The 26,503-nt window shown below is 38.4% G+C and overlaps 1 protein-coding gene across 5 annotated transcripts; it reads right to left on the bottom strand.

Moving 5' to 3' along the window:
- Positions 1-1,161: 1,161 nt before the first annotated feature.
- On the bottom strand, positions 1,162-25,963 carry vdra (vitamin D receptor a). 5 transcript variants are annotated; one of them, XR_007927742.1, is made up of 10 exons: positions 21,665-21,912; positions 16,727-16,857; positions 12,921-13,105; positions 12,483-12,582; positions 11,103-11,283; positions 10,258-10,409; positions 10,061-10,177; positions 4,137-8,518; positions 1,944-2,061; positions 1,162-1,511 (listed from the first exon to the last, which is right to left on the bottom strand). XR_007927742.1 is itself a non-coding variant. In XM_051881202.1 (9 exons), exons 2-9 carry the CDS (start codon positions 21,808-21,810, stop codon positions 8,265-8,267), a joined length of 1,266 nt encoding a protein of 421 aa, XP_051737162.1. In that variant the 5' UTR covers positions 21,811-21,812; positions 25,839-25,963; the 3' UTR covers positions 1,162-8,264. The 5 variants fall into 5 exon arrangements, 2 of the variants coding, with proteins under 2 accessions (XP_051737162.1, XP_051737160.1); XR_007927741.1 differs by having other exon boundaries at positions 1,944-8,518; XR_007927740.1 differs by having other exon boundaries at positions 1,162-2,061.
- Between the last annotated feature and the right edge of the window lie 540 nt (positions 25,964-26,503).

The raw sequence follows: 26,503 nt of genomic DNA, 5'->3' as shown, positions 1-26,503 counted from the left end.
TACAATCCATTACTATAAGTACATTTTTATATTATACCATTATTTTCTTATTAGATACATCGTTTAATGTTGCATAATTTATTGCAAATGGTACATATTATACGATTCTTACCAAAATATGTAATAACAGAAGAAAACAAAGGATTTAATTTGTAAAATGTAAAGCATTTCATTGTAAATAATTTCAACGTAATTATATTGCAGACTTGTTTGCACTAAAAATAGTTAAGTATTTTTTACTCAAATTACAGATATGCGGTATCCAAAATTCAACTTAATAAAATATAATATTAAATACAAAGTTTATAATGGCTATAGATGTTTAATAAATAATATTTTGTGTTATAATGTTGCCATACTTGATATTGAGAAACAGTCTGATTGGGGTTTATCAATCCATGTAATCATCTGACTCCTGATATTAAGATCATTGTGAACGGTCATGTGACTGAAACATTTGCCACTTTTTCATTAAAGCAGTGGTTTTATCTTGCAATTGGTGGTTCGCCTTCATTGTAAGAATGTGCAGGATTTTGTTAAGCGTTTCTCTATTGGACTTTTTACGCACCTCATTTGGACACTTGTTAAGGTGCGGTGAGTCCCTGGCTTTTCTTCAAATTCACATGTTGCCATTAATAAAAATATAAGAATATAGGAACATAATTCCGTGCAAAAATTTCTGTCCTGTATTTGGTAAAAATGTTTTGTTGACGATGTGAAAATCTGAGATGTGAGAGCAACTCTGGCGTATCCTTCATACTTCTGTTTGTGTGCAGTGGTGTAATGGCAATTTAAATGAATATCTTTCATTACAGATTTTGTTTTTCCAAACAAACCAATCAAATGGATGCCCTTAAACTCTGTAAAAAGATAATCTGTTTCCAATCTTCACTGGAAAACCTGATTTTCATTGTAATTTTTCATTTCATTTGGCTCATTTTGCTGATTTCCGTGACTCACTTTTCAAATGTTTTAAAATTGATCATCAGGGTGTAATATGGCCGTATTTAAAGATATTTCAGGCCACAAGTTGCCCATCCCTGATATAAATGGTCATGGAAACATATCTGGTGACATTCGTTTTTCAATCTGTCATATCTTTAAGGTAGTTAAACTCTTTCTCTTCTGTCTGAATGTTTTATTGATAGACAGTCTCACAGGTTTATGCATCAGTATATACAGCTGTTTATTTGTGATTTTTTTTTCAAAACATCTCATTTACTACATACAATGCACAAAATAAATGTGTAATGGACATTCAAGGGAAAAGAGAGATCAACACATATGAGATGGTACAGACCAAATCAGGTGTACACTGACTGACAGTTTCAGAATGAAACAACACAAATTATACACATGTGTCTTGAGAGTTTTGTGTGTTTCTAGTATTAAAAATGAAGTGAGGTGTGTTTTTGTGATTTGGAAAGTCACGATGGATTCTCGGAGATCCAAACTGTGATCCATCACTGCCGAGGTGCCCTTTGTGTTCAAGATTTCTCTTCAAAACTGATCTAAAAAAAAAAAGAAAGTTTGGAGCTTTTGTTTAACAACTTTAATGCATTTCTTTCAGGCTTCCAGAATTAAACTATTTTAAGAATAGTTCACCAAAATGATTAAATCAGTTATAATTTACTCACCCTCTGCCACACATTATTTTCGTTTTCCCATGAAACACAACGGGAGATGTGAGGAGTTTCTGTTTTCCACACAAAGAAAGTGGACAGTGATTTATATGCCAAATCCCAAAAAGGACAAACATATAAGTATCATATTCATGCACTATATTCTAGATTGGAACATGGCAGGATAAATCACCGCCAACTTTCGTTGTATGGAAAGCTTTAAAAATGACAGAAATAAACATCTAATTTTGTGTTTCACAGTTTTGAATGACATGAGGGTGAGTAAATGATGGCAATTCTGAAGAGAAAACCTGGACTAACAGAAGAAACCGCGTCTCAAACAGACGAGTACCGTATCCAGAACAGCATGATAAAAGTGCTGCTTTTCCAACCAGCTCATCCCAAATGACATGAATTATCATTCATTCCTTGAAAACACCTGCAACCAAGCAATGAACAATTAAATCAGTGAGATTTCTTGATCTTTGGATGACTAAGCAAATTACTGTTATATCACAATACTGACTATTTCTTAAATCTTGTGACAGAATTCTTGCTAGAAAATGCCACAATTGACCTAAAACTGCATATGTAATTATGCCTTTGAGTGAAAGTTTGTAAATATGGAAAATAAGGCACCTGATTCCAGGAGCGTTCTCTCGGACCGTCTGTCTGAGACAAATGTGTCTGGATCTCTAAGAAACCATCTAGATTTTCCTATCGTTTTGGTTGGTTCGATTCTGAGAGTCGAGAATCACAGTCAGACTGAACAGATTCACTTCTGAAGGCTTCAAAAAGGTCCATGAACGCAAGCGCTTCCAGCTACACAAACTCTTTCCAAATGTTTTATTTCAGCATAAACGGTCTTCTTCTTTGGCCAATTTTCTCTTTCAGATCAGATCTACAGTCATTGGAACAACTGTTTGAAGAGTCGAGTTAATGAATTCCAAATCGACAATTATTATTTTTTATGGAATATTTGCAGAGTTCATTATAAATAAATGATCCGTCTTTATCTTTTTTTAATGAATGTGCCTTGTAATCTTTAATCAAAATAACGTCCCCTCCCATCGCAAATGACAACAATCCAATCAATTCCCAACAGACAAAATCAAGTCCCACCCTAGACTTTTTTTCCCTCGCTCAAGAAGCCGCATGCTGAAAAGTGAAATCTGCATTTGCATACTTCAGTAAAGTATGTTTCTGGCCTGAGAGTCACACATTAACCCTTCATTTCCAAATTCAACATGTGTCCAGTCTGACTATGAGCTTCAATCTCATAAATGAACTCTGGGCAGAACTACACTGAAACTAACGCCCAACCCTGACACGATCCCAAAATAAGGCTTTGGGGTGTAGGCACACAGAGGTCTTTCACTGAGCTAGCATGGAGAATCCGGTTTAATAGTGTCAAAACATTGAAAAGTAACCTGTCAGTCATACAACACGAAATTATACGACTTCTACGCTAAATATAGTACTAAGTATTTCTGTCTGTAAAGTAAATGCTGGTGGCGAATCTGTACGTGTGTGTGTTTGTGTGGTTTACGGGGAAATGGATGGAGAAATGAACTGAGTGACAGTGAAGGATTGTAGTTGATAGAATGCGTTTAGATAATGAGGGAGAAAACTGAGAGAACGAGAAAGGGGCGTGTCCAGAAGGATGGATGTATTCGAAAACATTAGACAAAATGGAATTAATAATAAGAATATTATTATTATTTAATGTTATTATAATTAATGTTAACAATAATAAAAGCATGTATTATAATAGTTATTATTATAAATAATATGACGTTATGAGGGAACCCTTGATTGGTTAAAAATCTGGACAGACCATCGGGACAAAGAGATGCAGAGAAATAGGAAAGAAAAGACCAAAGAGAGCAGCAAGAGGGCGCTAGAGTTGAGCTGGTATGCTATTAGCTCGAATACAGATGAAACTTCAATGCTCATGCAAAGCAGACATCTGCAATGCCCGGTCATGAAGACATGCACAGTTTTTCCAATGCTAAACAGACAATACTTAAAACTAGCTTATTTAGGATACTTTGGGATTAGCTAGCTTGGTTGTCAATGCGTTGACATCCTGCGTGAGAAAGTGAATACTGACAGTTGCTAGCGGTCAGGCTAGCGTGAGCATCTCCCCGCGATGAAGTCGCCAAGACGTGAGCGTTTCATCTGGAAGATCTCATTGAGTGTTTGCTCGCAAAAAACATCCAAACGAAACGCTCATTAACGTACGTCTTGGGGTGGTGCGTTCAGGTCGTACTGGGAAGTTCGCATTTACGAGTCGGGAAGTCGCAATTACGAATGACGGACGCAATTACAGGTAGTAAAGCAACGTTTAAGCTACAGGCTTATGGAGACGTCTTGAGGTAAACAGTCCAGCATTTGAGACAGAGAGGAATAAATAAGTAAAGGATTTAGTGTTTCTTAAAAAAGAAAAACAAACAAACATTGAAATGGTGTGAATGAATGAGAGAGGTAGTTCATTTTGGTTAACAACGGCACCTGGTGGTTTGTGTTTTTCCTTAAACAATCAGCATTCAGACAGTCATCAACGATTCGTTCACCCGCTTCGACGTACGTACACGTTTTCCTTCAGCTAGACTCAAGAAACCCACTGTAAGAGCTCCAGGATTTCTCAGGGGGAAAGAGCAGGATGGGATTCATGAGCGCTGGGTTTCTTCAGTCTAGCTGCGTGGCACAAGACCAACCAAGAGCTTTACCAACAATTAGAGCTGTAGGTTGGTCAGTTGCCTTCAATTCAGCCAAGAACATCCAACAGAGAAGGTACAACCTCCGCAGGATCTCTGTGACTGACTTTAACTGATCCAAAGTGCATAGACAGTCCAGAAGATGGTCTCCTACTCATCCACAACAACTTCCCCCTCATGAAAATACTGATGAAGGGACACTGGGGTGACAGAAACCCCAATTTTACCCCATTCAGACGTCCATACGTTGACACCCAATGAAGCAAACCCAAAACTGGCAGGACTCTTGTGGCTGGAGGTCCTCTCTATTTTAGCATGGTTGAGGTGATGAAGGCAAAGCCTCCTGCTAAATCCAGAGCGGGACAGAGACGACTTATTTCCCTTGTTGATTGGATGCAAGTGATCCAGTTGCGTTTGAGTTTCGCAAAGGCTATGGAGGCAGAGATGGTCTGGATCCGGGGGTGAAAAGGAGCATTCGCAGTTGCAAAAACACTCCATTGGCTAATAAAACTAGAATAATCCAACCAAAGCTTATCATAACTGGTATATACACATGTATCTGCAATTCGGTCTGTCGTCCAAAAGGCGGTTTCGCCATCGTTCCTCCAGATGCTCCTACTCCCGAGGAACCGTCCAGCTCTTCAGAAGTCTTTCGTTTACAGCTGAGATAAAGCAGACGTAGTCTCTTTCGTTAGCAGCCAACGTCTGGACGAGCTCCTCTTCCCGTTTCACCCGCAGTAATGTTAAAGCTTCGACGAGTCCTTTGTATGGACTGTTACGTGTGTGTGTCAGGTTGGCTGGTTTGAGGCAGCGGTTGTAGCAAAAACAAAAATAAAGCACCAGTTTTGAGTTGTCTGAGATCAGAACACAGTCTGCTTGAGATGTCTCGTTGATTTGCAGAAATAAAAATATAACAGAGTCCAGTTTGATGTCTCAAAATCCGTACAAAACTAAGCCATGATAATCATTATAACAATAAAATTCAATGTGGAATTCGCACCTAAAAGCATCAGGAATAGATACGGTCGTAAAAGCTTATTATGTCATCTGAGAGAGAAAAACACCAAAACATATGAAAATATCAGATTTGCATATTTCTCCCAAGCTTCTTTTCTGCTGATTAACTGTATTAGCCTATCCTTTTTCATTAGACATATGTACAGAAACAATACGAGTGGTATTTACAGCTCATGACCACAAGAGAGCAGCGCAGAACCGCATGGAATGGGACGCATTTATAAAACAAGCAGAACTGGCATAAATCGTTCATGAAACTGCTCTTGAATTCATGCAACATTATTATGAACGGTCTACAGGAATTCAATGCATCGAGTTGAAACAATTAGGGGAAATTCTATGTAAATTGGTGCATTAGTGAAACAACTTATATAGACCAACCCCATTTCCATCAAATGATCATAAAGCATGGTTTTACGAACCATTTGAGTTGTTGATCACTGTACATTTGAAGTAAAACAGGTTATTCTACATAACACGAATGGGACAGTTTACCTAAAAATGGTCTGACAGACAATTCTGCTTGGGTTTCATGAATGAGACCCACAAATTGATGACGACATAAAAAACCAACGTTAATCAAACAACGATGTCTGCTTTAAAAAAAAATACATGATATTGGCGTATTAACAGCTCTGCAAAATCCAGCACTTTAGTAAACGCATATAATACATCGAGTTTTATGTCAAGATCTGATAGCAGGGTAAAGTAAGGCCTTGTCTTAGACTAAATCACTGTAGAGATTTAGATAATATGAGGTTGAAGCAGCCGGATGGCCTTGTTATGAGTGATAAATAACATAGAGCAGCATTCGGGCTGATCTCTGGGGCCGGTTCCTGCGTTTCGGCTCTCTTGTGGTCATCTAAGTTCCTATCTATACAGACATCAGACCAACAGGTCAGGCCCCCTCTCTCATTTTAAAGTGTGTGATAGTATGTGTGTGTGTGTGTGTGTGTGTGAAGTAGTATGTCTACAATTTATCATGAATACTACTGACAGATCTATCAGCCAGGCCAATTGGCTGATATTTGTGCAATTTTTCGGCCAATAAATCTGCTCACAATTGCGAGTCAAAGTGGCCACTGTCCCAAAACCTAGTGAACTGTAAAATGTTCTGAAAAGTGACTCACTGCTTAGGCAATATCTCATTTGAATAGCGTTTGACCTGACTTGCAATGGATTTAAACAGAATTGGACACTGGTATGTTGCTAATCAAAGTGAACTGATATTTTGTGATACTGAAGGTATATTTATTATAATCAAAAATTCTCTTCCACATTTTTCTAGAAATAGCTTATTATTGCCTTATAACTATGGCTTTAGAGTCAGAAAACATTGAGAAACTCTAGAAACAACTAACAGTCATGATAACGGTTTTATTTGAAGGTATTTTTAATTAGTCAATACACTTTCATTTGTTTTTTCTGTTTGTTTTAGTATTTTTCAGTATATGTTTTAGTTTATGAAAATCTTCTTTCACGATGTTGAGTTAGAAATGCAACAATGCCAGTGATTGATACATTCAAATCAGAGTCTAGGATGGTTTTTCCCACCATTTAGCATGTTGCAATGCATTATGGGATTGCATTCGGTGAGAAGCGTATGTGTGATGCTCAGTGTTGGGGAAAGTTAGTTTTAAAAGTAATGCATTACAGTATTGGGTTACTCCCTACTGTTTTTTTTCTTTCTTTAATTTTTAGTTATTTTAAAAATAATAAAATAAAATATTAAAAAAAAAACATGAAAATGTGTTTTATTAGGGCTGTCGATTAAAGGTGACAATTTTGTGCGATTCATTATGGAAAAAATAACGCGTTAAAATCAGTGTTGGGGAAAGTTACTTTTAAAAGTAACGTATTATAATATTGAGTTACTCTCTAAAAGGTAACTAATTGCATTAGTTATTTTTTATGAAAAGTAATGAGTTACTTTTGCCTTCATTTTTCTCACTTGGGCTGGGCTTGTTTGTTTGTTTTTTAAATAACAACAAAAAAAGTTATATTTTTGGCAAATGTAAAGGCCTTTCAAACCAAAAGTCAAATGAATAAGCCTCAGGCTGAAGGAAATGCAAATTCATGCCTGAACAGTAGAGGGCGCAGCTCAAACAAACCTTTCAGCTAAAGAAGGAAGTTCAACATTCTTACTTTAAAACAAATGTTTATCTAAAGTCATTTTTGCTTTGTATGGTTGAATTGAATTATCGAAAGGTCAGCAGAAAAGACATTGGTTAATAAAGTGAGATTACTTATTTGAAAAAGTAACTTAGATATTTTGTTGTAAATTTAAAAGTAATGCGTTACTTTACTAGTTACTTGAGTTACGATTACGTAACTCAAGTTACTTGTAACGCGTTACCCCCAACACTGGTGATGCTGCTTTAGATTTGGGACGCATCTTTTCGTCCCAGGAACGCACCTACGTCTTGAAATGCCATCTACGTAGGGCGCTCACTAGGTTTTGGAACAGAGCCATTGTGAATTGTAATCTAATTTTGTGTACATCACACAAACACACAAACACACTCATCTATGCGCATGAACTAGGAGAGCCTGCTAATCCTATTACAACAGAGGATCACCTGGCCATACGTTTTCATTTAATACAATCCATCTCTCTCTTAAATATAAATATTAGTGTATATCCATTGTTCTATTCATACATTATTAATACATTCCGTTCGGAATTACCTCTAGCTTAAAAGCGGGAATTCCGCAACATTATCCAGACCTGTGCACCACCCTCACACTCACACACACACACACACACATATATCTCTCTCTACAGCCCCCCGTATTGTGAACTGTGACGCTCTCAGTGTAGAAGCGATGAGCTCCCGCTCGCGGCCGTCTCAGGAGGAGCAGGGCGTTTCCGGGGCTCCGGAGCGTTCCGGGGGGCTCTCGGATGCTAGGACACCTCGCTGCCGAACACCTCCAGCACCAGCGGCGTGAGCTGCATGCTGTGCTCGGGCTGGAAGGACAGCGAGCGGTACTGCTTGGAGTGCTCCTCGTTCAGGCTGCGCAGGTCGGCCAGCTTCTGGATCATCTTGGCGTACAGGAGACGCCCGCCGGGGTGATGGATCCGGATGTATGCCTGCAGGACGTCGCACAGACGGTCCTGCAGGGCTTCGATCCGCCCGTGGTCCTGAACGCCTGGACGATCTACAGGAGAAGAAGAGACGAATTAGTTCATACAGCAGATGCTTTTAAATCACCACAGTGGGGATCTTAATATAATATCACCACCCCTTAATCTGCACGTTTCCACCCACGGCGCCGCCATTTTGTTTTCAAAAGCGAAAACGGTGTACCAGCTGGCAAAAAGTTGGAGCAAAGAATGCTAACTGTTCTGTCGTTGGCTGCACAGAACACTATTTAGAGTCTTGTTAGCTTGGATAGCCTGAAAGTTGATCCTGGCAAGCTTGATTGATAAAAAAGGAGCATTTCTGTATTTTCGAAAAAATATTAGACCATTCACAGCATTTGATAGCAGTCATAAACGTTAGCCTGGCGTGTATGGCTCTGTTTGGCAAACAGGTTTGCTATGTATAGTGGGCGTCCATACGGGATTTGCACAAAAGATTAACATGACGGCACATGCTAGTGGATGAGTTGAATCAACTCCACAGCAACTACATAAATTTATCCACTAACCATTCAGAAACGTCTAAAAGTTGTAACTTCTTCCTGAGTCTCTCCATCAGTGTCGACTCCGGTTTGAACAATGTAAGGCTGAACACCGTTACTGACAATCCTCATTTTGGCTGCGTGAGATTCTCCAGCTTTGTTGTTGTTGAGCGACCAAAGCGTGAGCTGTTAAAGCTCCGCCCTCTTCTGGAAAGGGGGCCGGGAGCAGCAGCTCATTTGCATTTAAAGGGACACACACACAAACGGCGTGTTTTTGCTCACACCTAAATAGGGGCAAATTTGACAAGCTATAATAAATGATCTGTGGGGTATTTTGAGCTGAAACTTCACAGACACATTCTGGAGACACCAGAGACTTATATTACATCTTGTGAAAAGGGGCGTTATAGGTTCCCTTTAAAGACCCCCTGTGGTCAAGTTTTAAATGTTGTTTATATGCCCATGTGGTGTTTTTAATATTCTTTAAGAGAAACCATGTGCAAATTTTTAGAAGGCAGTTGTCTGACTCTGAAATGGCGAACGGGAACACGTTACGTGTTGACTTTTATTCAAATTCTGAATGGATTAGCCTAGAAAGTGCGCAAAGACTGCTCCCTTTACAATCACTGTAAAGTTCATCGTGATCTCGTTATAATCAATAAAGTCTACACTGCACAATCAATCTCTTAATCAAATTGCATCCGCACTTTTGTTAATGAGAGGATTCACGAGCGTGCAGAACTCAGCGCTGAACAAAAACTCACGATTTGAGCGGTGAGTAGATTCTGACTAAAATAAACACCCCTGATTGGCCACGGCGTTCAAGAAATCAACAAACATGACCGTGATTGGTTACATTGCTCAACGCTGCAAAAGCACATTGTAAAGAGAAACCTTTGACGTTCTCCAGAGCGCAAACACAAATACACTGCTGTTTCATCAATATCATCAACTGAGGGTTTTAGATTAAGGGTAGCGAAGTTCAGGTACAAAATATATCAGTTTATTCCAAATCCAGCGCTGTGCTGAAATGCAACTGACTGCATTAAATATGAGATGAAACAAACACAAACACACCTGGTGACAGCAGGCAGATGGCCATCAGCAGCACATGTTCCTCTTCATGCATGTTCAGTTTCTTCAGACCCACTTGAAACTTGACCAGCGGCTCCAGCAGCGCCAGAGTGTGACCCGCTGCACGTACACAAAGGTGAGAGTGTTTGCATGTGCGTCCACATCTGTGTGAGCATGTTAAATGTGTGTGTGTGTCTTACCCTTGGTGACATCATTGACGCAGTATTTGAAATCGGGTCCTCCACAGCTCCAGCTCATGTCCTCCAGACTGAACGACTGATTCGACCTCAACATGATGATCTCAATGGCGCTGGACTTGAGCAGAGCGATCTGATCTTCTGCCGTCAGGTCCCTGAGACACACGACAGACTTGAGACTTCATCAGACAGGGGTATTATCGGTTTTATGCAAAATGCAGAAAAAGCACATAAATCCCCTAAATGTGCATCTTGAATGAGTCGCTTTGGATAAACACATCTGCCAAATCAGTGAAAGATATTTTGATTGAGCTCCACCAGCTCAACTGAAGACTGCTTTGTTTTCTGAATTATAGTTGTGAAATTATCAGCTCTTATTACTTTTGGGCAAACTCAACTTGGATCAAGTTCACACACATATTCCAGATTCTTCTTCGGTGTTGCTTGTGCCGAAACTGCAGCGCAAAGATCTGAACGAGAGACCGGCATCCAACATTAACACTCGTCAAGTGCCAAATGGGAGTAAAAACTGGCTTTGGTAAGTAAATAAAACCATTGATCACCATTTAACTCCCGTTAAGATGATGGATGTTAGGTACGGTGTTGTTTCAGTATTATTTATATACTATTATAGGATTTACTAATATTTCAAATTTTTTTGTATGCTCTGAGTTTTATTAGTTTTAGTTTCAGGTAACGTCGTTAGGAAGTGCAACATGCATATTATAAACTGAACTATGAGAATGAAAATCAGACGCTCACTTCCTGTCTAAGCGGGCGGTTTTTGGCTGGAATAAGCTGTAATGTGGGCGACACTTTACAACAAGACTAAACAAGGAGAGACTCACCTGAATCCAGGGATCATTTTGGCAAATCCGATGACTTTCTGGATGCTGTAGCTGACGAGATCGGCGAGGTGCGGTAACATGGACAGACGCGAGTTGTCCTCCTCGCTGGAGTCTGGACTGCCGCCGCTGTCCTGATACATCATCAACAGATTACTGAAGTTCAGCTTAGTGTCCACAGACTCTACAGAGACAGCGGAGAGACAGTACGTTAAATACCACCACATATAATCACATCTATACAGATATCTTGTCATTTGCTTCTCAACAGGGTTATTATCGTTAACTGAAACTATTAAAAACATTTCTGTTAATTTAAATATAGCTAAAGTGCATTAAAAGTTAATAATTTTAATGCATTCAACATTCAAAATTATTTTTTCCATAATTAATCGTTCAAAATTAACAGGTTTATCCGATAGCCCTAAAAAACACATTGTTTTTTTTATATTTTATTATTTCAGCTAGCTGCCAAGATACTACTACTGAATACTAAAATAACCAAAAAATAATAAATATAAAAAAGAAAAGAAACACTATAGACATAAAAAAAACAAAAAAAACAATTAAAATGAACAATTAAAATGAACATGTAAAGTATAAAAATAAAAACTAATTCAAAATGCTAATGAAAACTATAAAAGTTTATTAAAATGCAGAATAAAGGGGCGGGCCTGGTTGAGTTAAGGGGCGGGACATTTCTCAAGCACATTCGGAGCGCTTGACCAATCACAACACACTGCTCCAGCCGATCAAAAATAAAATAAAATGAAATGTAAATATTAGTTGAAACACTTAAACCAAGCGAAAATTAGAAATGTTGCCTTGGCAATAAACTGAAATAAGTTTAATTTGAAGCACTAAATTTATTAACTGGAAATAAATAAAAACTAAAACTAAAATAAAAATAAATTAAACCCAAATAGCAAGATTGAAATAAAACTAAGAAAATGACAAAAGCACATAACGAAATTATTAAAAATTAACATGAAAACTAAAAATATAAAAAAGCTAATTCAAAATATTAATAAAACTAAAAAGTAAATTTATCTTGATTTAAGAATTCTTTTTAATATATTTGTATATATTTTTTTATATTTGACTAAGAAAATCCTTTTTTTTTTGCAGTGTAAATGTGTTTCAGGGACAAATTTGTGATCAAAACTGAGCTAAATCTGACAAAATACTATATTTGGGAACATCCAGGGACGTCCTCATTTACAAAAACCATACATAAATAAAAACTTTTTAAATCTATAGGTGCAGAATGTTTTCTGTAATGGTTATATTTTAGTATTTATAATTAGCTGTATATAAAAAGCCATAGAAGTCTATGGAATGCCCCATAAACTGTGTGTGTGTGTGTGTGTGTGTGTGTGTCACCTGGTGAATGGTTGAATGAATCTGATGAGGCGTCAGACAGAGAGTGTAGAGACGCGGCTCGACTGGCGCTGCGGGTGACGGGACCCTCGCGGACCGGAGGCTAAACATACACACAGAGTCAGTCAAATACATCTGATGTCACAAACAATTAAAAACTCAAAAGCACAGCATCTCCATTAGAGAACAAAACCAACAGCAGAAATAATTACACATGCGTCGATCCACTTAGGAACCAACAGTTGTTTTCTGTAGGCTAGTCCTGCTGAACCCCTCCACCTCCCCAGCTCCACCTGCCTACATCTGATACAGGATTTATGTGTCTATTTTCAGACTGGAGTAATGATGCTGGAAATTCAGCTTTGATCACAGGAATAAATTACATTTTACTATATATTCACATAGAAAACAGCTGCGTTAAATTCTGTATTTTTGACTGACCCTGAATCGGACGAAGTCAGAGTAGGAGTCGTCGTAGGTCTTGTGATGCGCCTCCACCAGTGTGTTGATGATCTGCATCTGCTCATCGCTCAGACGAGGTTTCCGCGCCTCCCGCGCCGCCTCCTCCTCCTTCCTCTTCAGGATCAGATCCTTCTTCCTCTGCACCTCCTCGTCCGTCAGAATGACTGAGACAGACAGAACCAGTGACATGAAGGATGAATGAACTGAATAAGTGTTGAGGAGCAACACTACTAACTTCATCATGTTCTTTAAAGTAGTGAAGCTTTTCCAATAACCAGGGTTAACTAAAACTAAAACCATTAAGACTAGGATGTCATGCCATTCAAATTGTAATCTAATTTATTACATGTGCCGATTAATTAATCGCACACCAATTTTAGCTGAGAAATTACCCAATTATTAAGTTAAATGAGAAAAGCACTGATTAGACATTACAAAAATAAATATTTTTAATTCAATATAGAATTCTTTACACAAACTTTTAAGGCTGCAGTGTGATTTAATGGCATGAATAGACATGAGTCATTGAATCATTCATTCAACCAATTAATTCAAACAGCCGATTCATTCATTCATCCATCTTTATGAATGAGTCACTGAATCAATGACTCAGGTGAATTGTTAAAAACTGCGGATTCATTCAGTAATGAATCACCAGTGGGTGTTGTTCAGAGAAGCACAACAGTTCTGCTGCGGCTTTGACTGGAACGCTTTTCATTGGTGAAATTGAGCAAAAACAGACAATACTGTGTCTAAAATTTAACACAATATTAACTTCTTGTCTATTGAACTGTTGTATAAAATCAATATCACATTTGCAATCATGCATATATTCTGGAAAAATGGCACTCTTGCTCGTCTGATATTGCCGAACTATATGATATAAATATAAGACAAAAACCCATTTATGGGCAATTTTTCCCTCATATCTTGAATTTTAGTGCATTCTAATATGCTTCATCACGAATTTAGTCGTTGCTCTGCGTCATGTTCGTAACTAAACTAAACTAAAGATGACGTACAGGTCTGGGCCAGGACGGGGTGCATTAAAAGCATTAATAATTTTATTTTTTCCGGAATTATTTGCACAAAATTAACATGTTTAATCGATAGCTCTAATAAAACACATTTTTATGTTTTTTTTTTTTCATTTAAAAAAAAAAAAAAAAAGACAAAAACTACAAAATTATAATTTTAACGACAATTAAAATGTAAATGGAAAAGTATAAACATAAAAGCATTCAAAATACTAATAAAAACTTTAATAGTTTATTAAAATGCAGAATAAAGGGGCGGGGCCTGGTTATGGTAATTTCTGAAACACGCTTGAAGCGTTTAACCAATCACAACACACTGCTCCAGCCGACCAATCAGAGCACATTGTGCTTTTCAGAAGGAGGGGCTTCATAGAGACAGGAACTAAACAGAGCGTTACTGACAGACTGGGAAGAGAGGAGCTGAACAATGGAGAATATGAGGAAAATAATCAACATTCAAGCAGGAAAACCTGTTCTAGTAGAGCCCAAAAACAACATTAAGACATAACAGGTCGTCTTTAAAAACTATTCATCCGAGTGTAAAACATTTTATCCATTTACACACATTCTCACGCTGGTATTCTCAAGCTCTTGGCTCAAACTACAAACACCCGGGAAGGTGAGGACGGCGGCCAGACTCTTAATCTCACAGAGACTCTCGTGGCAGTTTTTCAGACGCCCAGCGTGTGGCAGAGTAAATACACACTGGTGACTGACAGCCGAAGCCACTACACACACGCCGTCCACGTCCAGATCAGCACGCCTGTCGAGGGCTGTTGTGCATGATGAATGTTTCCCTCGAGTGGGCAGAGCGGAATGGGCCGGTGACGGTGCCAGTCTTGTGCCAGTCTGGACCGCGCGCCATCTGTGCGTCTGTCTCTATCTTATGCCTCAGTCGGGGATCTGAGCGAGCTTGAACTGTTACCAGAAACACATTTACACAAAACTGAAAAAGTGAGAGGGATTCATGCCGTCAGCAGGAGAACAGAGCTTGTACATATTGATGAGAGATTACTGAGACAAGTGTTCTTTCTCAGTCCATTAAGAACACAAACCGATATATAAACCTTTTTATTACTTTTGTAAAATGTCAAAAAAAGTGAAATATGAGTGAAAACACACACACACACATATTATATATATATATATATATATACACACACACACCACTTTTTTTGCTATATAAAATTAAGAAAATGAACAAGTGAAATGCACATGAAATATATAATATTCATATACCATATATAGTGTATATACCAGTATATCTGAAGTATGAAATAAAAAAAAATAAAAAAATAAAAATATATATATATATAAAAAATGTGAGACAAAAATATTACTTGTTAACTGATACAAAGAAATGCAAATATAAGAGTATCGTATTCGTTAACAGTCCAGTGTTTGTTTACAGTGAACTGTTCCCGACAGGAAAACACATGAATTAGTCGGCGAGACTTGATCAATTACCCAATCGAGTGATTTAAAGTTCCATGTAACGAATCCTGGATTGTGACGTTCCATTTAGAGACGGACTGGAGCGTCAGAGAGATCCAGAGATCACAAACATCACATCCGACTCTTGTTTCCAGCGTTCCAGAGTGTCATGATGACATCACAGAGTTCTAAAGTGTGAGATCAACATCTCACTGGCTACAAAACAGCTGACCTTTGACCTGCTGTCCTCATCCGACCGTATACGACACACAAAGAGGCCCCTTTATGCCCCGATTGTATCCGTTTTCTCTTAAAGTAGCGATCTGCCTCACCCACAACTCCCACCCGCGTCTGAATGAAAATCTGGGTCGGCCCATTGTGCAACTTCATGGAGAAAAAGCATCATTGTTGGCTCTCTCTCTCTCGCGCTCGCTCTCTCTGTTAGCAGAGTTTGGAAACAGCAACTATTTTTCCCCAAATGAACTGCGTGTTTGTGAGAGAGAGTGTGGCGGTCGATGTGTGCGCTCCGAAAGATGTGAATCAACTAGTTTGTGTTGAAACAAAGCAGATGTTTTAATTAGCGCTGTTTTCTAACACTCAGAACACCTTAGCAACTGCACAGCAACACCCCGGCAACCACTCTAGGAACATGGCAGCATGTTCTCCACAAAAAAAAAAAAAAATCTAGTTGTTAAAATAATAATAAAATGCATTATTAAATGTAGTTAGATTAGTCTCTCACATGGAAATGACGCCGCATTTAAAATTAAAGACAGAAGATCTTACATAAACAATTAACCCTACAGATTACATATATATATTAACAGTTAGTTCCGGTTCTCGAATCTGATTGGCTGAGAGCCTTTTCCAGCCATGCAATATTCTACTATCACACAAAAACCGTTTCACAATTTGTATCACTCCACTAGTTTCTGCCGGATCTACACTGGCAGCATTTCTCACAGCGAGCGTCAATGATGGAGGATCAAACCCACTGTAGTTCGACAAATACTGCTGTTGTAGTTTTAGTTGAGTTTTTTTAGGTGAGAATATAGTTGTTTAGACCTCAAAAATGCATATTTGAAACTTTTAGATGTTTTCGGAGCTCAGTATTTGTTTGTCTGAAAGGCTTTAAGCGTAAGGACTCTGAACGTATCTCTGGAGTGTTTGGGGGTTGGTCTGATGGCATTGTGGTCGTTCTTTCATATGATGATTGTTCGCCCTGTCTTTATGGGCTGTGGTGGCCCAGTGTGTGACCTCTGACCTCGGGTCAGCTCTGAGGGCGAGTGTGGCGGGTGACAGACGGACACTCACATTCCTTCATCATGCCGATGTCGACGCAGCGCTTCAGACGACAGGCCTGGCAGTGACGCCGGTTGTCTTTGGTGATGGTGCAGTTTCCATTGAACGGGCAGGTAAAGCTCGCCTTACGCTTCATACTGCGCCTGAGAGACAGACAGAGAGACGAAGAGTCAATCTATTAAAGAAAATATACTGCAAGTGACATGGTAAAACTGAGAAGCATCTTATGTTTAAGGAAACGTCACACATTGTATATACGGTATATTCTGTCAAAATACCAGTACTGCCACAGTAAAAAGTTCAAAAGATCTTCAAACTGTGTCAGAATCATCCCAGTCTCTGTCAGGTTCATGTGTTTATCACTGCAGTGGCCGTCATGAACACTGATTTACTGTCGTAACAGTAGCTCTGGTATTTTCAAAGTAACTATGGTTACTGAGGGATAATCCAGATCCTTCATCTGCGTCAAAACGCATAACAGAACGCCAGAAATACTACACACACCCCCATCCTAAATAAAAGCAGACACACACAGCGCGCCTGTTTACACATTTTCATCATCTGTAAACACACGTAAACAAGCCAATCAGAGCAAAAGAGCCTGACAGGTTTTGATGGTGACAGTGAAAGAAAACTGGCAGATTATTATAAATGTTGGCCGTTAATATGGCACTGGGTCAAAACTAATTGTTTTAAATAGTAGCGATGCTCCGAACAGGATTTTTGCAGCCGATACCGAATACTGAGTTCTTGTCATAACGATTGGCTGATACTGATCATGTGATATGTAAGCTCTCTGTTGACTGTCACTGTTAACCCTTTACACCCTGAAGGCATTTTTAATGATTTCACATGATTTCAAGTAGAATACTTAAAAGTAATGGCTTATAACTCTACAAAAACACAAGGTATCGTCAAGAACATGGTCTCATTTGATAGAAAATCTTTCGAATTTTGAAGAAAATAGACTTTGGTCATGTTTGGAGATTTTTATGTTACAACACCCCTGAGAAAAGTGATGCAATTTATTGATTTATTTTGTTATTCATTCTTGACATGATGACTATTAGAAAGTATATATGACGGGTCATAAAATCAATCATTCTGGGCCAAATGTTGTGTTGATATCTCAAAGCAATAAAAAATTATGGCATTTGGAACCAAGTCCAAAAATCTCTCTAAACAACTGATCTGAGTGTTTTAAGATCTGCTTACATGTGTAAATACCACAATAAAGATATTTATAATTACATAAAATAAGTAATAAGATCCTGGTTGATGAGTGATGATCTTCCAGCGCTGTAGCTCCTATTCTATGACGGACAGTAAAACAAGACCTGTCAATCAAAGTGATCAGTCCAATCCAAGTGCTCTCCAGCTGTAAAACAGTGTCTGATTGGTCTCTATGTACACACCATAGCTGAAATCCAGTTTTCATTGGTTGAACTTTCAAACACTGCGTCATGTTCACGACGCAATCTCATCCCGGAAGTCCTATTGCTTAGGCGAAGCAGCATGTCAATGTCACTCTGTGAGGATTTTCTCATGAGCTACGTATCATGTTATGTTGTGTTTGGGCTGCTCTAAGTAATGAAGTGCGATTTACTATGGTTTACTGAAGTTTCACGAAGTTACAAAGCAGAACCTGCTGCAAAAAGCCTCATCTGTATACTGTTTACATGCGCATCGGAGGCAACTTTTTACGGTTTTACGTCATCAAATTGCGATCGGTTAGTGACTAGCAATCGAGTCATAGAATGTGATTATCAGCCGATATTGATCTGCGGCCGATCGATCGGAGCATCCCAAATTAATAGCTTTACACTTTTGCATTTGACAGATACAAGAGTCATGCATTCACTGGGAATCGAACCCATGACCTTGGCGTTGCTTGTGTAGCAAATGGGATACAAAATGAGGAGATGTGCTCCAGTATTCACTGCATATGTCACTCTCTGAATGTATTCCCTTCAGGTGAGCGAGACTAAATCACAGAAACACGTTTGGCAAACGTGCTTCAAAGAGAGAGCGTGACATCTGACAGACACCTGCAGATTCTGCTCTTAAGTCTTTCATCCTCAACATGCACTTCCTCCATTGATCCAGAACAGCGAGTGGATATTTAAGTGGATTCATGATGGAAAACAGGATTTCTCCTCACTTTTATTACAAATAATGAATGACCATGAGCTCAGTAACATATGTAGTACTCTTTGTCTTTGTCTTGATGAACATCATGGTGAAATACGCTAGAATAAAGAGTTCAGCCAATCATAAAACAGATATATAGTATATATAGAAGTCTTAAATGTACAGTAACACCCTGTGTGAAGCGTGTTCCCGTCTCACATTCAGATGACATTTTATTCCACAGACGTCAGTGACTATATCGAGGCGTGCCGTCCTGTACCAGTCTTAGTCATTGTAGCTGAAACGACTTCTAAACAGTCGGCCCATTAGGTTACATAAGCAGATATTTTTCAGCACGGTCATAAAACCAAATGTCTAATGAGCTGCAGACAGCAGCGGTTCTCCAGAACCAGACGCCGATCCGTCCGTCTGCTCTGGACGGCCACGCATGAACGACTGACCTTTGGGTGGATTTAATGGATGAAAATAACACCGGTTCACAATAACACCAGTCATTTTACCGTCCCTGCAGAAAGTCAATGATGTGTTTGTTTTTATAAACATGTCAGCATCAGTGATAGAGCCTAAATAATTGCAACCTGGAATATCATACACTACTGGTCAAAGGTTTGGAATAATTAAGATTATTAAATAATTGATAATATTGAAGACAGCTGTTCTGCTTCATTTTTCTTTGATAAATAGAAAGTTCAAAAGAACAGCATTTATTTGAAACAGAAATCTTTTGTAACTTTGAATGTCTTTACTGTCACTTTTGATCAATTTAATGTGTCCTTGCTGCAAGGTATGGCAAGTATTAATGTTTTTGAACAGCACTGTAATCAGATATGCGAATATTAAATTGGACAGAATGCTGATAGAGTGGATTCTAATTTTGCTAAACATTCCATTTTCCACATATTTTGACAAATGATTTCTCTGACATCCTGCAAGTTTCGTAGTTTAAAACATCCTCCTCATTATAAACAAAGCATTTATTTAATCAAGATCCAAAAATGGCTTGTTTTAATATTGCGGGATCTGTGATGTCACACGAGTAAATACATTTGCATAAGCCCGCCTCCAGAGCAAGACATTCGCAAAGTTATACATCATCGCACCATAGGCTCCGCCCACTGCCGTTCAGTCGCTTGATGTCTGATATTTGCCTACACTAGATGTGAGCGTCACGTCAAAAGCAAACAGAAGTCATTATAATGACTGACGCTGTCTACACTGATACAGTATACAGATGTTTCTATAGATTTGGGGGGTTTTTTTTGTGCAAAACACTTTATTAAATGTTTAGTTTACCCAAAAATGAAATTTCTGTCATCATCACCCTCATGTCGTTTCACACACGTAAGACCTTCGTTCATCTTCAGAACACAGATGAAGATATTTTCGATGAAATCCGAGAGGTTTTTTTTTTTATCCTCAATAGAAAGCAACAAAATGATCACATTCAAGGTCCAGAAAGGTACTAAAGACATTGTTAAAACAGTCATGTGACTGCAGTGGTTCAACCTTAATGTTATGAAGAGACGAGAATACTTTTTGTGTGCAAAAACAAAACAAAAATAATGACTTTATTCAACAAATTCTTCTCAGACTCGTACGCAGTTTACGTTCAGCGCTTCCGTGTTTAAGTCTGAACACCAGTTCGTTATTGTTTTAAATACTTTTCTAGACGTTGAATCTTGAATCTTAATTTTGTTGCTTTTCTATAGAGGATAAAATATAATTTTTTTTTTTTTTTTTTTTTTTTTAATAAATCACTCAGATTTCATCATAATTTGTGTTCTGAAGATGACCGAAGTGTTACGGGTGTGGAACAACATGCGAGTAATTAATGACAGAAATTTCATTTTTGGGTGAACTAACCATTTAGCATTATAAGTGAACCTCAAGGAATATATTTCAATATTTAAATCCATTAAAGGGGACTCTTTTCACAAGATGTAATATAAGTCTCTGGTGTCTCCAGAATGTGTCTGTGAAGTTTCAGCTCAAAATACCCCACAGATCATTTATTATAGCTTGTCAAATTTGCCCCTATTTGTGTGAGCAAAAACACACCGTTTTTGTGTGTGTCCCTTTAAATGCAAATGAGCTGCTGCTCCCGGCCCCCTTTCCAGAAGAGGGCGGAGCTTTAACAGCTCGCGCTTCGGTCGCTCAACAACAACAAAGCTGGAGAATCTCACGCAGCCAAAATGAGGATTGTCAGTAACGGTGTTCAGCCTTACATTGTTCAAACCGGAGTCGACACTGATGGAGAGACTCAGGAAGAAGTTACAACTTTTAGACGTTTCTGAATGGTTAGTGGATAAATTTACGTAGTTGCTGTGGAGTTGATTCAACTCATCCACTAGCATGAGCCGTCATGTTAATCTTTTGTGCAAATCCAGCATTGAATGACCCTCGTTTGGTGTAAAATGACGGCATGTCAACAACACTCTACTACAACAACTCTTCCTCTTCTCTAAAGCAGCCCAACATGGCCCCGCCCCCTTTGTTGAGTGTTCTCGGGGGCGGGGTTTATGTAAATTTTAGGGTTAGTGATGTCACCAACCCGGGAAGAAGCTCGTTGTAGTCTCTACCAGCTGTTAAAAAAAGTGATTTCTGTAAAAGAAAATATCTCCCTTTGAGTGTTGTAACTTTGCAGATGTTGTTTATGATCAAACAGCAACATTACACACTAACTAAAGTTAAGTGTCAAATCATAATCAACCACCCCTTTAAATATTTATAAGCTAAACATTCTCCAGGCATGTAAAATCAGTTTTTCCATGAGCTGGTCGTATCAGGTGAGACTCTTACCTGAAGAAGCCTTTGCAGCCCTCACAGGTCATGGCGTTGAAGTGGAATCCGGTGGCCTTGTCTCCACACACTCCACAGATCCGCGGCGCGTTGCGGTCAAACTCATCCTGACCGGTCGCAGACGTGCTCACGGCCATGGGATCCATCACTGAGAACACGGACAGATCGAGAGAACCGGTCAGAAACTGAAACATCTCGCATACCATGAATCTCCAACGGTCACGAGAGCCGTGATTGGCCGAGCGATCTGACACGCTCCAATCAACATTTTTACATAAATCACTACATTTATGCATTTAGCAGATGCTTTTATCCACAGCAAAACATCAGCTGGTGCATATGGAGGAAACAGAGAGATGAATATGAATAAAACAAACATTAAAAGAAGAAATAAACACTCCATCTGATCCTCAAAGTCATTTGCACAGGTTAACCAACCCATCTGTTCCCTAACAGTGTCGATTACACCAAGAAGAGCGAGATGTGAAGAACAATGAATGCTGCATTGAGATTAGATACAGTTACAGAAACACATTGCATAATGAAATGAGCATTTACAGGTCAAAGGTCACGGAGCACGAGAGCAATGATGATTGATGAAGGGAAAGAAACTAAATATTGAGAGACGGAGCGAAGCAGATCTGGTTTCCATGAATAGTCACGCTAAAAGCATTTCTCCCAGCTATAATAATAATAATAATACGCGTATGTCGTTCACAGGTCATCATGTTCTTCTTGGAAGCGATCGGCTTGTTTTGCACAGCGAGAGGAACAGAGATAAACAGCAGTGAAGACGCATGGCTTAGTATGCAAAAACACACACATGTGATGTTGTTGCGTGGGTTGAGAGCATGTGTGTGTGTGTGTGTGTGTGTGAGAGAGAGAGCGGGAGAACAAAAGCAGGAGGAGCTTCACTCAGATTCCTTCCGCTGTGATCAGTAAATCTGATCGCCACATTCTACGGCAGCTCGTGCGCGTTTGTGCAACTGATCAATATCAATCCATCCGCCGTGATGCTCTTGAAAAGAGCAGCTTCACATTCACAGGAACCCAACTGTGCAGATGTTTTGACGTTCTTGGTAAAAGACGAACAGAATCAGCACAGCAATTATCGTCAGTGCCGCTGGGTGAAGCTCATGATGAAACGTCATGGTTATACTGAACCTCAACATCAGAGATGCTTTTTAAATATTTGAATATTCATAAAATATTTTAAGAAAGAGTCAGTAAAATTTAAATAAAGAAGATTACTTACAAACTGTAGTCGGTTACTGATTCCAAATTACATTAAAAAAAAATTGTAGTTAGTAACGTAATATAATCAGATTACTTTCAGATTACTTTTGACCAAACACGTTTATCACATTGATTATAATAGGCTAATCTTGTACGATATTGATATAAAAATTATTGCTGTCAAAATTAGTGCACACAAGACAATCGAGCGCTGTCTGAATGTCGTGTCATGTGACACACACACGACTCGTGTCACAGAAAGACGCGCGCCAGCATTGAGTTCTCTTTCACGCTTGAACAAACAATAACACACTGAATTATGTCGAAATGCCGAGTATCCTCATAAGAGCGGTCTTAAATGAGTTAAGTAACGTCTTAAAGAGTTGTGCGAAAATGAGATGCGCGTCATGTTCGGCAGCTCTTAAAGTGACAGTAGCCCAATAAATCAGTTACTGTCATTAATGTTCATCAAATGTATTTAATCTGATTTTAATTTAGAATTTATGCAGTGAAGACTGTAAAATGTTTGATAACTTTATTCAATTTCTGTATATTTCCTACCTGTTAGACAGATAAATATGACATTTATTATAGTGAGTTTATGTGAAGATTGTTTCAAGTTCACTTAAATTAAAAGTGTTAAAGTGTTGTTATTTTTAAAGCCTAATAAATGTTGAAATTGATAGCTTTCAGTTATACTGTAATATTAAATATCTATAACGTTTTTAAAATAAAAATCAGTTTCACAGAGACATCAGTACAGTATCAGTGATACTCGCCTTCATTCATGAAGAGAAGAAATTAAATATTTAAAATATACTGTCTTTAAGTTGTTTCTACAGTAACTGTAAAATTATTATGATATAAAAATATTAAAAACTCCAAATTACATGACAAAAATTGTAGTTAGTAATGTGATCCATTACACTACACATAAGATAATATAATCGGACTACTTTCAGATTGCTTTTGACCAAGTTTATCATATTGATTTTATTACGATAATCTTGTACCATATTGATATAAAATACAAAGAGAAAGAAAATATATTTCATTCTTTGTTATCAACAACATGAAGTGCATTAATTATTACATTATGTCAGGGGTTTTGAGAGTTTAATGAAAAGCTATTAATTTAAAAGAAATAATTTTAAAATAAAAACAATCAAAATAAAACAATTTTACTAAAAAAAAAAAGATGAAATATTCTATTCGTTTACTTGCATGTCATGTGACCATTAACCGACATCAGAGAACTGTAAACTTAAATTTTATTATTATTATTATTGTTGACTTAACTTATTAACTTTAAATCCTCAAGTAAACGTACGAGGTAAAAGAGGTTCGGCTGACAAAAGCTGGGGAATCCCTGCACTGAAATGATGCAAATGAGTCAATGAATTATGAATAATTTACTGCCATTATGAGCATGTGCTACAAAAACACTTGTGAGGTTACTCTAGGGCTGCACTATTAACCGAAATTAAACCAAAATGAAAAAAAAAAAAAAAAAAAAAGCTGATTGTAAGAGTTTGACTTCCCTGTTCTTCAAGAATAAACCACGTTTCACTTTCCTGACACAGAATATTGTGAGTTCGATCAGGAGTTGTGCAACCAGTTTCAACCAGTTGTTTCTAACAGTGTGGTCTGTGCAAAACAAAAGCTTCTTCCAAGAGTGAGGGGAAAAAGAAAGCTCAGCAGTAAACCCAACAACGCTTCATAAAACACAAATATATCACCCGAAGAATGTGACGCATCCAAGGAATATTACAAAACACTGTTGTTTGAAGGCTTACACAATTATCTTGAGAAACACACTTCCAAAATGTTCGTTTTCCATGACCATCCTCTCGATGACACTCACAATCAAGGCTGTCTTTATGCAAATGAGCTCTCTGCTGATTGGCTGATGTCTTAATGTCTGCGAGGTAAACAAGAGAAACTGGTCTAAGGCGGATAAACATCTTCCAAAATTCAATGTACAGATCTGAAGATGAGTCACACCGAACTCCAACATCAGACGGATTTAGACACAAACCATCCATTCAGAAACCATGAGCCGCTCTTAAACCACTTAAACACAAGCTGTGTTCAGACAGGCCGCAAAAAACAAAATGTCCAACTGAAATCTTTTGCTTATAGTCAATACATATATATATATATATATATATATATATATATATATATATATTCATCAAGGATGCATTAAACTGACCAAAAGTGACAGTAAAGACTTCATAATGTTCTTTTAGAACTTTCTAACCATCAAAGAATCATTGATAATGTTTCTTGAGCATCAAATCATCATATTAGAATGATTTCTGAAGGATCATGTGACACTGAAGACTGGAGCAATGATGCTGAAAATTCAGCTTTGATCACAGGAATAATTTACACTTTACTATATATTCACATAGAAAACAGTTATTTTACATTGGAATAATATTTAACAATTTTTACTTTATTTATGACCAAGTAAATCCAGCGAGAATAAGAGGTCTAAAAACACAGAAAAATCTTAATAAATTCAAACTTTTAAACTAAATACATCCCACTGTTGATCAAAAACTGCACATGAGACAGTGTGTATAATGAAGCAAACATTTCAAAAAAGTAGTATGCCACGTTTAAACATACTGGAACACTAGCAGTATTCTGGAATGAATCCGTCCAGTAACACACTTTTGATCAGATACGACACCAATCATTCTGGAAACGTCAGATGTTTGGTGTAACACAGGCTTTAAAGCGAGTGTTTCCCTGGAGCAGAACGAGGAGGAAAACGGTTATTGCTGTAACCCAACGCCACAACTGAACTTCACCATATCCAGCCAAAACTGATCCCAGATCCGATAAGCAAGCGATCCGGAGTGCGCTTGAATTCCGACTCCCACGACAGCAAAGACACGCAGCGCTTTTCTCAACATGCAGCACTTACCAACCGCAGGCCATGGAGGGAAGAAAAAGCTGCAGCTCGGCTCCGAATTCTAGACTTGACCCAGATCTGCACATCAGAGACTCTGAACTTTAGACCTTGTTTTTAGCGCTCGCTAGAAAAAGAAAAGGCCCGCTCGTAGCTGGCAGGAGGACAAAACGGGGCAGGAGGGAGCTTACAGAGGAACGGGGGGCCCTGAATCCCGTCAGAGGGGCCCGTTTAGGGAGGGAACGGTGGCTGCAGACCTGCAGGCGGAGCTGAGCGGCCCAACATGCTCTTAAAGTACACACTCCAGAAAACAAGAGCGGATCGATTCGCGCTGGAGATGATAAAGTGACTGGATTTTGCAGATGCAGTTATCTAAACGCACATACTCACAATGGATTATTTTCTGCGTGACAATCTAAGCGAAGCTGCAACTGGCACGAGTCCAGACGACCCACCAGGAATGTGCGTAAACATTCCATACTCGAGCAACAAAAGCCATAATTCTCCAAAAAGTAAACTTTTAGGAAAGTTGAGTGCGTGTGCAAACGTGATTCTCTCCTCAATCATTCTGAGAACTTCAGAAATCAATCCTGGGTTTGTTTTTTAACACAAAACCACTCAAACCATCCATAAAACACCCCGAACTCCACAGAAACATTTAATTAAGACATTAGAACATA

Source organism: Ctenopharyngodon idella, chromosome 22, assembly GCF_019924925.1.
Source record: "Ctenopharyngodon idella isolate HZGC_01 chromosome 22, HZGC01, whole genome shotgun sequence".
Lineage (NCBI taxonomy): Eukaryota > Metazoa > Chordata > Actinopteri > Cypriniformes > Xenocyprididae > Ctenopharyngodon > Ctenopharyngodon idella.
Note: the sequence above shows the minus strand (reverse complement) of the source record. Positions and strands in the feature narration are given on the sequence as shown.

What these genes read in the sequence shown, in the direction of transcription:
- vdra (XM_051881200.1), bottom strand. Translation starts at nt 21,870, where the DNA reads ATGGTATGCGAGATGTTTCAGTTTCTGACCGGTTCTCTCGATCTGTCC. An exon ending in CATCGGCATGATGAAGGAAT is followed by an intron (nt 13,106 to 16,726) that starts GTGAGTGTCCGT and finishes TGTCTGTCTCAG; the next exon opens with TCATTCTGACGGACGAGGAG. An exon ending in CATCTGCCTGCTGTCACCAG is followed by an intron (nt 8,519 to 10,060) that starts GTGTGTTTGTGT and finishes CTTCTCCTGTAG; the next exon opens with ATCGTCCAGGCGTTCAGGAC.